Source organism: Neoarius graeffei, chromosome 6, assembly GCF_027579695.1.
Source record: "Neoarius graeffei isolate fNeoGra1 chromosome 6, fNeoGra1.pri, whole genome shotgun sequence".
Lineage (NCBI taxonomy): Eukaryota > Metazoa > Chordata > Actinopteri > Siluriformes > Ariidae > Neoarius > Neoarius graeffei.
The window spans coordinates 58,893,423-58,907,219 of NC_083574.1; the positions used below are offsets into that span (position 1 = coordinate 58,893,423).

A 13,797-nucleotide genomic window follows, 5' to 3' on the forward strand; every position below is an offset into this window, starting at 1 on the left:
GGACAAGGCCATGTTTACCACTGTGAGACATCCCCTTTTCTCTTTACAACAGTCTGTAAACGTCTGGGGACTGAGGAGACAAGTTGCTCAAGTTTAGGGATAGGAATGTTAACCCATTCTTGTCTAATGTAAGATTCTAGTTGCTCAACTGTCTTAGGTCTTTTTTGTCGTATCTTCTGTTTTATGATGCGCCAAATGTTTTCTATGGGTGAAAGATCTGGACTGCAGGCTGGCCAGTTCAGTACCCGGACCCTTCTTCTACGCAGCCATGATGCTGTAATTGATGCAGTATGTGGTTTGGCATTGTGATGTTGGAAAATGCAAGGTCTTCCCTGAAAGAGACGTCGTCTGGATGGGAGCATATGTTGCTCTAGAACCTGGATATACCTTTCAGCATTGATTGTGTCTTTCCAGATGTGTAAGCTGCCCATGCCACACGCACTAATGCAACCCCATTAGAGATGCAGGCTTCTGAACTGAGCGCTGATAACAACTTGGGTCGTCCTTCTCCTCTTTAGTCCGAATGACATGGCGTCCCTGATTTCCATAAAGAACTTCAACTTTTGATTTGTCTGACCACAGAACAGTTTTCCACTTTGCCACAGTCCATTTTAAATGAGCCTTGGCCCAGAGAAGACGTCTGCGCTTCTGGATCATGTTTAGATACGGCTTCTTCTTTGAACTATAGGGTTTTAGCTGGCAACGGCGGATGGCACGGTGAATTGTGTTCACAGATAATGTTCTCTGGAAATATTCCTGAGTCCATTTTGTGATTTCCAATACAGAAGCATGCCTGTATGTGATGCAGTGCCGTCTAAGGGCCCGAAGATCACGGGCACCCAGTATGGTTTTCCGGCCTTGACCCTTACGCACAGAGATTCTTCCAGATTCTCTGAATCTTTTGATGATATTATGCACTGTAGATGATGATATGTTCAAACTCTTTGCAATTTTACACTGTCAAACTCCTTTCTGATATTGCTCCACTATTTGTCGGCGCAGAATTAGGGGGATTGGTGATCCTCTTCCCATCTTTACTTCTGAGAGCCGCTGCCACTCCAAGATGCTCTTTTTATACCCAGTCATGTTAATGACCTATTGCCAATTGACCTAATGAGTTGCAATTTGGTCCTCCAGCTGTTCCTTTTTTGTACCTTTAACTTTTCCAGCCTCTTATTGCCCCTGTCCCAAGTTTTTTGAGATGTGTTGCTGTCATGAAATTTCAAATGAGCCAATATTTGGCATGGAATTTCAAAATGTCTCACTTTCGACATTTGACATGTTGTCTATGTTCTATTGTGAATACAATATCAGTTTTTGAGATTTGTAAATTATTGCATTCCGTTTTTATTTACAATTTGTACTTTGTCCCAACTTTTTTGGAATCGGGGTTGTACATTTGAATCAAACCATGGTGCATTGCCCTACATATGTGATGCACAAAAATAATTATTTATACAATTTTCTAAGTGACCGAATTGCATTCTCCATTCCTGGGTGATTGCTGTGACCTTTTTACTTTCATTAACCTTATGACCCCAGGCTATTTTCAGGGCAATTTCATGAACTTGACTGTTAAAGGAGATACGCAGAACCATGGCCTCACTTTTTGTTTATAAATGCCTTGAGACCTCAAAAATGGCACAGGGATAATTTTAAGTGTTAACAATAAATGTAATATAGTAATTTTTATGATTATGGCTGGCTCAGCGGGGCAGCTCGAATGCCAACTTTGCGGTCGATTTTAACTCTCAAAAATACATATTTTTAAAATTCCCCATTTATGCAGCATACAAGAATCAAGGATGGAGATACTATCCACTCAGAAATGTATTTAAAAATAAAGGTTCTGTGTATCTCCTTTAAGCGCTTTTCTTGGCTGTCCCTACATGCCGTATCTTTTTTGTTCCCCCCCCCCCCAGAACAGTCTACATTATCCAGATCTTCTATCATTTGATATGATAACACTCGCATATTTTATATCAAAGAAAAAAAGATTGTGTCTTGTGAATTTGTTTTTACATGTAATATGCTGACAGTAGAGATATCTTTTCATAACTGTGTACAGAAGATTGTCTGGAATCCGGCAATATCAGAACCATGATGGTGGAATACTCAATGACAGTTTGCAAAAATATGTGCTTAGTGGCCAAAGGGGGGGTGGGTGGGGGGGGGGGTGTTTACCGTTTTATTTTCTTGGATTTCAAAACCAGATTACTCGTCAATGTTTTGTTGCACAGAGAAACAACTAACATCATCTAAAAGGATAAGTTCGACTTTTCATTTTGATGTGTTGTAAACTGTGTACTGATATGGAGCTCGTGACCTATTCAACCGAAAATCACGATTGTGAAATTGGGTGAAGAAATTAGTACAAGATATTATTTTGCAGAAATTTGATCTGTTTTCATAAATGTGATTACTTCAGTATGTACAAACATTGTACAAATGTGACTAGCATTATTAAAAAGCTGTGGTTCTGCCCTTTCTTGCGATTTGTGTCTAATATCTATTATGACGAGTTCATGAGTAACTCAAACAAGATTAATGTATGCGGAGATGGACACAGCTGTATGCAGATTGTAACTAGAATTAAATAAACTGGATGTAAATTCAAAATTATTTTTATTGCCAAGACTGCACCACATATACAAGTAACTAACATTATTGGAAAGAGCAAGTTGTGCCATTCCATGTGATCCACCTTGCTGCGTATGTAATAAGAAATTTAATTGAGAAGGATTCAATTGAGGGTGTGAATTTGGATGCAAATTTTCATCAATCGGGTTCATAGAGTTAATTATGTGCAGTGTGAAACCAAGTCAAATTAACCAATAGTATCAGTTTTGCACTGAGGTGCACAGTCATTTTGTACAGAATAATACGTGTGAAAACACCCTAAAAATACCTGAAAAACGCTTTCATACAAGTGTCAAACTCGTGCCGTCAAAGATGATAAAAAAAGAAAAGAGACACTTTGGGCACCTTATCCACAAATGGATGGTCCATGAAGTCTGGCCCACCAATGCTGAGGTTCAAGACATTGATCTTCTTCAGGATAGCATAGTTGAACGCATCCAGGAACCAAGAAGTATAGGACACCTGAGAGGAATATTATGGACTGTCTCATTCATTTTTGTGACTATATATTTGTGCTTAATTAAGAAAAGCTTTCGGCTTCATACTGATTATGTCGCTCTTAGGACTCTTCATATATAAAGGTTAATGTGGTCAAGGATAAAATTAAAGACCATTCCACCACTTTCGTAACATGTCCATAGGAGAACCACTCAGTAACTTCTTTGTATATTAAGGAGTGAACATTCTAGGGTGGTACAGCAAATCATTTTGCAGAATAAAGCTAGGAACCATGGGTTAAACTATAGATACATCATTTTCACTTGAACACCTTAAGCTAAAGGATTGATATGCTGTGCACATGTACCTGACTGTTGGTGAAGACTCTGAAAATGTGCAACTCAGAATCAGGAGCAAAGCCCTGACACTCCCTCATGCTGGCTATAACTCCAGCCACAAAGGTGCCATGGCCCAAACCTATAAACACAAATGTAATGTTGTACACAGCACTCAGAATTTATGTGGACATGTAACATATGCACAGACATTCGCTGAAATAATGCTGCAATGTAGTCTCGACCCTGCTTTTCCTGCCAAAAATAAACTACATTAAGGTTTTACCATCATCCAGTGTCTTCTCATTGGTCCAGTTGGTCCTCTCTTTAACATTCTTAAAATGTGGGTGCTTTTCACTTAGTCCAGTGTCAAATACAGCCACCTTCACTCCCAAACCTACAAAGAAGGTAGGAATCATCATGAAATTAAATTCAGAAATTGGGTATAAAACCTGCAATATCAAGGCCACATGGACTACATTTTAACTGATTTATGCCGCTTTTCCACTACCAACGCGGCTGAGTTGGGCTGAGCCGTGCGGTGCTGAGTTGGGCTGAGTCGAGCTGAGCGGGGCTGTTGGAGTTGCATTTCGACTACAACTGCGCTGAACCGCGCTGGCTGGAAGTGGGTGGACACATTGGGTGGAGTTAGCGAAAGTAGGTGGACGTCACGTGATGTCGTTAGGCGGCGCAAACAGTGACATCAGTGACCTTTTAAGCGGTAGTCTCACGACCCGGATAGTAAACAATAAACATGAAGTTGTTAGTGTTGCTGGTCTTGGTGCTGTGGCTTGTTGTCACCGACAACGCCAACAGATACTGGCAAGAGCGTATAGATGAGGCGAGGCGCATAAGGCTTCAGAAATTCTCGTAATTCGTAATTCTTCTTCTTCTGGGTTTACAGATCCCAGCGTGCTCGCAGGGCGTGTGTGGGTGTGTGAGGACACTCCTCCTCACCAATCAGTGCACAGGGGAGTGTCTCCTCACGCCCCTAGCCCCACTCGGCTCGGTTTGGCTCGCTTCAGCCCCACTCCAAAACCGTGCGAATTTTGGGTGCTAAGCAGGGCTGAAGCGAGCTGAGTCGTGCTGCTCTGAGGTAGTCGAAACGCGAGCCGTGTCGGGCTGAAGTGAGCTGAAGCGAGCTGAAAAAGGGTAGTGGAAAAGGGCCATTAGTTTACAGTTTTCCATTTCGGGGTTTACGTTAAAGGGCGGCACGGTAGTATAGTGGTTAGCACTGTCGCCTCAGAGCAAGAAGGTTCTGGGTTTGAGCCCAGTGGCCGACGGGGGCCTTTCTGTGTGGAGTTTGCATGTTCTCCCCATGTCTGCATGGGTTTCCTCCGGGTGCTCTGGTTTCCCCCACAGTTCAAAGACATGCAGGTTAAAGGATGTGAATTGGTGGCTCTAAATTGACCGCAGGTGTGAATGTGAGGGTGAATGGTTGCTTGTTTCTATGTGTCAGCCCTGCGATGATCTGGTGACTTGTCCAGGGTGTACCCCGCCTCTCGCACATAGTCAGCTGGGATAGGCTCCAGCTTGCTTGCGACCCTGTACAGGATCAGCAGCTACGGATAATGGATGGATGGATGGGTTTACTTTTATATGACAATTTTACATCTTAACCTCCATTGCACAACAAATATTGAAGGTTAACTAACATTTTTCAACAGATAATTTAACTGTGAACATCAGCATTCATACATCATTTTATACATTACAATTTTAAGGAGAAAAATATTAATTGGATGTGAATGTCTTGAGCAATGTTTCACTGTTTCTAAAACGTGTGTTATTTGTTATTGAATGTCTTCTTACAGCTCCACTGATGTTTGTCAGTGACTGAAGACAGAGCCAAAGAGTAACTGACTGACACATTAGGGGTGTGTATCTGGGTACATAAATTTGTATACGTTCAATGCTCCAAATATTTATCTGTATCCAGATTTAAACTGGACATGTATGTGGTCGGGGCGGCACGGTGGTGTAGTGGTTAGCGCTGTCGCCTCACAGCAAGAAGGTCCGGGTTCGAGCCCCGTGGCCGGCGAGGGCCTTTCTGTGTGGAGTTTGCATGTTCTCCCCGTGTCCGCGTGGGTTTCCTCCGGGTGCTCTGGTTTCCCCCACAGTCCAAAGACATGCAGGTTAGGTTAACTGGTGACTCTAAATTGACTGTAGGTGTGAATGTGAGTGTGAATGGTTGTCTGTGTCTATGTGTCAGCCCTGTGATGACCTGGCGACTTGTCCAGGGTGTACCCCGCCTTTCGCCCGTAGTCAGTTGGGATAGGCTCCAGCTTGCCTGCGACCCTGTAGAACAGGATAAAGCGGCTAGAGATAATGAGATGAGATGTATGTGGTCTATACCACTACACTATCAGAAAAACACAAACATTTAAAAAAATAAATAAAAATAAAATAAAAAAGCTGCTGGGGGCGGGGGGGTGGAAGAAAAAAAAAATTATTATGCCCATATGAGTTTCTGACAAGACTTTCATTTAAAAATGACAAAACCATGTGCAATGCATGTGCTCAGTGGCAGTTCTAGGTTGTATGGTGCTCAGGGCAAACTTCCTCATTTTGCACATTTCTCCTTTTCTTCTTTCTTCAGTTCTCCTAAGCTGAGCACCTGATGGCTGACTCTCAACCTTTTTTTTCCCCCCCAATTTTTTTTCAGCTTTTGCAGACAGTACAAAATAGTACAGTGGTGCTTGAAAGTTTGTGAACCCTTTATAATTTTCTATATTTCTGCATAAATATGACCTAAAACATCATCAGATTTTCACACAAGTCCTAAAAGTAGATAAAGAGAACCCAGTTAAACAAATGAGACAAAAATATTATACTTGGTCATTTATTTCTTGAGGAAAATGATCCAATATTACATATCTGTGAGTGGCAAAAGTATGTGAACCTCTAGGATTAGCAGTTAATTTGAAGGTGAAATTAGAGTCCGGTGTTTTCAATCAATGGGATGACAATCAGGTGTGAGTGGGGACCCTGTTTTATTTAAAGAACAGGGATCTATCAAAGTCTGATCTTCACAACACATGTTTGTGGAAGTGTATCATGGCGCGAACAAAGGAGATTTCTGAGGACCTCAGAAAAAGCAGTGTTGATGCTCATCAGGCTGGAAAAGGTTACAAAACCATCTCTAAAGAGTTTGGACTCCACCAATCCACAGTCAGACAGATTGTGTACAAATGGAGGAAATTCAAGACCATTGTTACCCTCCCCAGGAGTGGTCGACCAACAAAGATCACTCCAAGAGCAAAGCATGTAATAGTTGGCGAGGTCACAAAGGACCCCCGGGTAACTTCTAAGCAACTGAAGGCCTCTCTCACATTGGCTAATGTTAATGTTCATGAGTCCACCATCAGGAGAACACTGAACAACAATGGTGTGCATGGCAGGGTTGCAAGGAGAAAACCACTGCTCTCCAAAAAGAACATTGCTGCTCATCTGCAGTTTGCTAAAGATCATGTGGACAAGCCAGAAGGCTATTGGAAAAAAGTTTTGTGGCTGGATGAGACCAAAATAGAACCTTTTGGTTTAAATGAGAAGCGTTGTGTTTGGAGAAAAGAAAACACTGCATTCCAGCATAAGAACCTTATCCCATCTGTGAAACATGGTGGTGGTAGTATCATGGTTTGGGCCTGTTTTGCTGCATCTGGGCCAGGACGGCTTGCCATCATTGATGGAACAATGAATTCTGAATTATACCAGAGAATTCTAAAGGAAAATGTCAGGACATCTGTCCATGAACTGATTCTCAGGAGAAAGTGGGTCATGCAGCAAGACAACAACCCTAAGCACACAAGTCGTTCTACCAAAGAATGGTTAAAGAAGAATAAAGTTAATGTTCTGGAATGGCCAAGTCAAAGTCCTGACCTTAATCCAATCAAAATGTTGTGGAAGGCCCTGAAGCGATCAGTTCATGTGAGGAAACCCACCAACATCCCAGAGTTGAAGCTGTTCTGTATGGAGGAATGGGCTAAAATTCCTCCAAGCCGGTGTGCAGGACTGATCAACAGTTACCGCAAATGTTTAGTTGCAGTTATTGCTGCACAAGGGGGTCACACCAGATACTGAAAGCAAAGGTTCACATACTTTTGCCACTCACAGATATGTAATATTGGATCATTTTCCTCAATAAATAAATGGCCAAGTATAATATTTTTGTCTCATTTGTTTAACTGGGTTCTCTTTATCTACTTTTAGGACTTGTGTGAAAATCTGATGATGTTTTAGGTCATATTTATGCAGAAATATAGAAAATTCTAAAGGGTTCACAAACTTTCACGCACCACTGTATATCAACTTTACCGTAAATGCGTCCCGCTAATGCGCCTGCATTAGTGGGAAAGAAAACCCCAGTACACCCCACGGCGGTTGTGGCCACATTAAGGGACTAATTCGTTACATAATATGAAAACAAATAAATAAAGTAAAATAAATGAATAACCGGGGGGGGGGGGGGGGGGGGGGGGTCTCTCTCTCTCAGCATCATCAGGTACAACAGTAAGATTGTTGCTAATATAGGCTAGCAGGGGGCCCCAGGTTTTATGATATGGTGTCAGAGATCCCTTCTGTGAGAACCTTAACTTCTCTAACTGCAGACATTGTAAGATTTCATGTATCTAGCTACTGAGAGTCGGGGGAGAAACATGTTTCCACTTCACTACCCTGGGCAGCAGGGTAGTGAAGGCAATGACATGCTGTGTAGTAATGGGCAAATTTTTGGTCGGAGGGAGACCAAAAAGAGCAGTCAAGGGGTTCAATTCTAAATTTGTATTGAGAACCTGTTTGAGAGTTTGGAATATATTAGACCAAAAGTTGGTCAGCCTCTGGCACATCCAGAACATGTGTGAATGGTCAGCTGTAGGCTGCTTACAGCGGTTACAAGCATCACTGTGATTGGGATATATTTTAGCAAGTTTAGCACTGGTGAAATAGGCTATATGAAGCACCTTCCACTGCAGTAGACCGTGCCTGGCACATATAGACGAAGAATGGACCATTTTTAAAATCTCCCTCCACTGGCTGTCAGATATGTCTACCCCCAAGTCCTGTTCCCAAGCGTTTTTAGGTAATACAGTGGAGACTGGACTCAAAAGTGCAATTTTGTTATAGATGACCGATATCAGTTGTTTTTGTGCCGAATTGAGGGAGAGGAGTTGGTCAATTTCAGCTTCAAGGGGGGCGATTTGGGAAGCATGGGAACTGCTTTTGGATGAAGTGTTTCATTTGTAGGTACCAAAAAAAGTGGCGATTGGGAAAATTATATTTGACTGACAGAGATGCAAAGGATGAAAAAACTCAGTCATACAAGTCGCTAAGTGTTCTTATCTGACCATATGCAAAAAGTAGGGTCAGAGCAGGAGGGGAGGAACACATGATTATTCAAAACAGGAGCAAGAATCGAAGCCCTATGTAAGCAGTGTTGCTTCCAAATTTTGATCGTTTTGGTGACAACCAGGTTAGGTGAGATCCTGTGGGCACTTATGGGCAGCTGTAAGCAAATCACAGAATGCAGAGAACAGGAAGAGGATGACATTTCAGTGTGAGTCCAGGGTGGACAAGTGTCCGTACATTCACAGCGGACCCAGTATAAGAGTTTACTAATGTTGCAGGCCCAGAAGTAATGATGAAAATTTGGCAATGCTAGTCCTCCTTCAGATTTAGACAGCTGAAGAATGTTTCTTAATATGGGCTGGTTTACCATGACAAATGAACACGTTAAGCTGTTGGTCAAGATTAGTAAAAAAGGATTTACTGAGACAGATTGGGATGTGTTGGGGAAAAAAAACCCACAGAAATTTCAGAAGGATAACCATCTTAATAAGACTGACTTGGCCTGCAAGGGATAAGGGGAGGGCAGCCCATCTGGACAAGTCTGACTTGGCCTGCAAGGGATAAGGGGAAGGCAGCCCATCTGGACAAGTCTGACTTACATTTATCTAGTAATGGCTGAAAGTTCTTAAGAAAGAATTCCCTGAAGGAGCTGGTAATAAACACCCCCAAATATCTGAATCCCTCCTCAGCTATTTTAAAGGGAAATGTGGACTGTGGAAGTGACCTCGCCAAATCATTAACAAAAAATAGTTTGCTTTTTTGAATGTTCAATTTATACCCTGATAGGCACCCAAACTGATCTAGAATTGACAAAACTGGAAGAAGAGAGGATGTGGGGTTTGAAATAAACAATAGAAGGTCATCAGCATATAGGGAGAGTTTGTGGACTAGACCAAAACGGGTGATGCCTTCAAACTCGTCCTGGTTTCTGAGCCAGATGGCTAGCGGCTCGATGGCTAGTATTTGCAGAGGCAGATGAGGTAGCGTACAAAAGTTTAACCCAAGAAATGAAATTAGAATCAAAGTCAAATTTCTCTCAAGTAAAAAACAAAAAGCCCCACTCCACCCTATCGAAGGCTTTCTCTGCGTTGAGCACCACTACGATTTCAGGGGCGCTGGGCATGGGTGAGAATATAATGTTCAATAGCCTTCTGGTGTTAAAAAAAAAATGGATGTCTCCCTAACATGAAGCTTGCCTGGTCCAATGAAATTGTGAATGACATCACAGTTTGGAGGCGGTGGGCGAGAACCTTGGCCAGAGGTTTTAAGATGCGTTTCTTGCAGGAACATCACGTCCCCTTTAAGATGCTATAGCCGTGTCAAGACCTTACCAATTTTAACTGCGCTGTTCATGCCCTTAGTATTCCAGGAAATCAGACGCACTCCACTACCTGTTGTCTTCACAACATTAGCCATCTATAGGAACAATAGTAAGTTAGATCGACACTGTGTACTGTAATGGAGAGAGAGAGAGAGAATGGGGAGTTGGGGAAATAAAACCAAAAGAAAGCAAAGAAGCCAAAAAGAAGGGGGAAGGAAATACAACATATCCTCAAAAATCCAGTATCGATCGTGACCATCCCGAGGGCTACACCCAAAACAAGGAACAATAATCGGAGCTCTCCAGCTCAGAGCTAACAGCTAAACCTAACTTCCAGGGTCTCTTCCCTTACAGTAACAGTAATTGACCCCATAAGTCACAAAGAAATAGTCAAGTAAACAAGCTCGAGAACTATGTTCCAAACCAGGTGTGCAAATAATTCACAAAAGTAAACGAAGGCAAATAAGTGTCTGAATAAAGCACATATACATCAGTGGCTCTATAAAAAGTTAAACTCAACAACACACCCTGCATGTGTGAAACATTAACATCCATCATGAGGTAGAACTAGTTAAATAGTATTCGTAACACTAATAACACCAATGAAGGCCCAAACCCTGGTGGGTAAACGAGTAACACAAGGCAAAAATACCGCAAATAGTCTGGCGAAGGCAAGTGATAAACAAGAGAAACAGAAACAAAGTGAGAGTGATAGCACTGATGACAGAAGCCAACAAAACGCCTGCCTGTATGAGACAATAATGTCCATCATGAGGTAGAACTGACGGAATCGTACTGAAACACTGATAACACATCAATCTATAAACAGTATCAAACTTCAATAAAAGCCTCAGCCCTAGTGACTAAATGAATAACAGAAGGCAAAAATACTCCAGATAACCCGGCAGCGATGAGAGATGAAAAAGAGAAGGGAAACGCGAGAGAAAACCCCCCCAGTAAAAATAACTAACTGCAATCTGCATGTAAACAAGGTCCCTGTGATAAGAATGAAAGTGGACCAAAGGACAATCAGAATTCTCACAGCAGTGTAGGCCAGGGCAAAGAAAGATGAAAGAGAGAATTAAAAAATATCAGCAAATACAGGATGTCGAATTAACTTGCTGGTAGTTGGTGGTAAAATGTCTGGCTGATAATTTTTGTTCAAAGGCCTGCATAGTCAAAGTACCGGCTCTCAAGCCAGTCAGTCAGTTCAGTAGCAGACTGATGCTGCTAACGATGCGGTCTGCCTGTTAACCCCAGGCCTAGTAGAGATGCAGCTATCCGTAGTATTAGCTCACAGCTATCCAGTTAGCATAACATTAGCTCACCCGCGGTGGGGCCAATGGTCACTTGTGGTCATCAGGCCTCCTCCATGCAGATGGACGCTATGAAGTATTTAGCCTCCGAAACCGAAGAGATTCTCTTCCTCCCTCCAGCCTTCATCACTATGACAAGCCTGGCAGGGAATAGTAGTGCGGATTTGAAGCCCAGGCTGTAAAGCTCGGACATCACATCTTGGTATTTCTGGCATTGCTCTACCACCTCCAGAGTGTAGTCTTTGTAGATGGAGGAGCCTCGATATTGTAGCTTGCCTCTTCTGACCCGGACCTCGCAGACGATCCTCTCCTTCACCTGGTATCTGTGTAGCCTGATGATGACAGGCTGTGGTCTCTGCCCCGGCTTCGGTTTGTCGGATGGTGTATATTGAGCTCTGTCGTATTCCGGCGGTGATTCCAAGAAGCCTTCGCCAAAAACTTCTACAAGCAGCTCTGAAAGAAGGTTATAGACCGCAGCCCCTCCACTGACTCAGGTACGCCGACCACTCTGATATTATTTTGCTGACTCCGGGACTCAAGGTCGCTAACTTTGGCTAGCAGCTTAGCATTGCTCTCCGTTAGTGCCACACAGGATGCCTCCAATGTTAACAGGCGCTCGTCTCGTAAGTTAGCATTTGCCTCAAGCGAGGTTATCTTCTGAGCGTGGTCTGACACTATAGTGTGGACATGGTCCAGTTTTGCTTCGAGTGTTGAAATGGTAGCTTTAAAAATCAGCAGAGAGGGCCTGGCGCTGTTCTTCCAAAAGGGTAGCTATGGCCACCATGCTAATCTCGCCACCAGCCACGCCGAAGGAGTTAACCTTAGCACTCTGGTCTTCCACAGTCTGTCTGGTTGCATATGTCGACATATTTCAGTGGTGAGTCCCTCAAAAAAAAAACAATATCACTTGTGTATTACCGTGCTGGTGTAACTTTTGAGGTTATCTTTCTAGGAGATGACAGTTTCAAAAAAAGAAATGTTAAACTGAAATTATATTCGCAACAAGCCTCACACAAAGCAAGCAAATCCATGTTGTAGAGCGCAGAGGTCAAGAAGTCCCATACCAGGAGAAATCTGCTGCTCAAGCTTGAGCACCACAATAACTATCAATGAGTGGACATATTTTATTTGATTAAAATTATATTGATGAGCTAAACAATTTTCGATGCATCCCATACAGAGTACTTCATAACCTGAAGTACTGAGTGTTGGATGCATCAGAAAGTACAGCTGAACTAGTCTGGCTAACGCGACTTCAAAGCTCTGCGAGCATTTGGTCTGGCAAAGATATTAAGCCCAACCATTTCCCAAAGGCGTGGTTGACCCGCCTCCCTGAAATGCCTCAGCTTGCTACTGGTCGAAGCCAGAAAAGGCTGTGATGAAGCTTAAACCAATCACATCACTCTTTCCTCTGACGTATGTGACGCAACGGAAACTGCTTGAGTAAGAGGAAGAAGATAAATACCTCCAGGGCTGCTCTTTGCTCCATTTTCAATGAGAACTTCCCGTTGAATGCTTTCAATACAGCATCTACCGCTGTGTCAAAGGCTTGCCGCTGCTCCATGTTCGTAATGTTTCTAGTGAATGAAGCGCTTCCGGCATAGATTCTGTAAACAATCTATGGCTTCCGGTCGCAGTTCTACTACGTCACTGCCTTGAACACGCCTCTACCCAGGGCCGTTGGAGATGCTCAAAGTTGATTGGTTCCCGATTTTTCGGGAGCTTGGAAGAGCTGTAGATAGCTTGCCTGGCCAGACTAAGCTCGCAACAGGCCCTCGCATTGCGTCACGCTTAGGATGGGCGGGCCCAGGCTACAGCTGAACTACACTTTCTGCTTTTTTGAAACAGAATGTCCTGCTAGATCTTAATCAGTCCCTAGCTCTCATGCTGCCATGCCCTTTCACAAGGAATATATTACACACAACTTTGCAGACAGTCTACGTCAGGGGTCACCAAACTACGGCCCGCAGGCTGACTCCGGCCCGCCACCCCCCTTTAACCGGCCCCCCAGCCCCCCACCACTTGAACCGGCCCTATGAGGTAATCCCCAAAAGTGGTTATGGCCTATTTTTTTTAAATTGCTTTTTGGCAAATAATAACATGTCTGCATCTTGTATTTTGTTGATTTTATCAATTAAAATTGATATTTAGTTATAAAATGAACTATTCATATTTTCCGAATTTTCGTCATATGCTCGCGATCAAGCAGTGACAGGCAGCGCATGCGCAGAGAACTGTCAGTGTTCAGGACAGCAAAATGGCTAGCGGTAAGCGAAAAGCTGACAGAGAGTGCAGAGTTTTTAAAGAACTGTGGACCACCGATTATTTTTTTGTTCAGTGTAAGGACCGTGCAGTTTGTCTTGTATGTAAAGAAAGTGTGTCGGTTTTCAAAGAATATAATCTG

General features: G+C 43.0%; 1 protein-coding gene across 1 annotated transcript in view; it reads right to left on the reverse strand.

Moving 5' to 3' along the window:
* Positions 1 to 13,797, reverse strand: part of mbtps1 (membrane-bound transcription factor peptidase, site 1) — a 116,303-nt gene that overhangs the window by 18,028 nt on the left and 84,478 nt on the right. The window contains exons 5-7 of the mRNA XM_060923932.1: positions 3,700 to 3,810; positions 3,446 to 3,555; positions 2,986 to 3,102 (exon numbers count right to left, since the gene is read on the reverse strand). Coding sequence (XP_060779915.1) covers positions 2,986 to 3,102; positions 3,446 to 3,555; positions 3,700 to 3,810 — 338 coding nt within the window. The remainder of the gene's footprint in view (positions 1 to 2,985; positions 3,103 to 3,445; positions 3,556 to 3,699; positions 3,811 to 13,797) is intronic.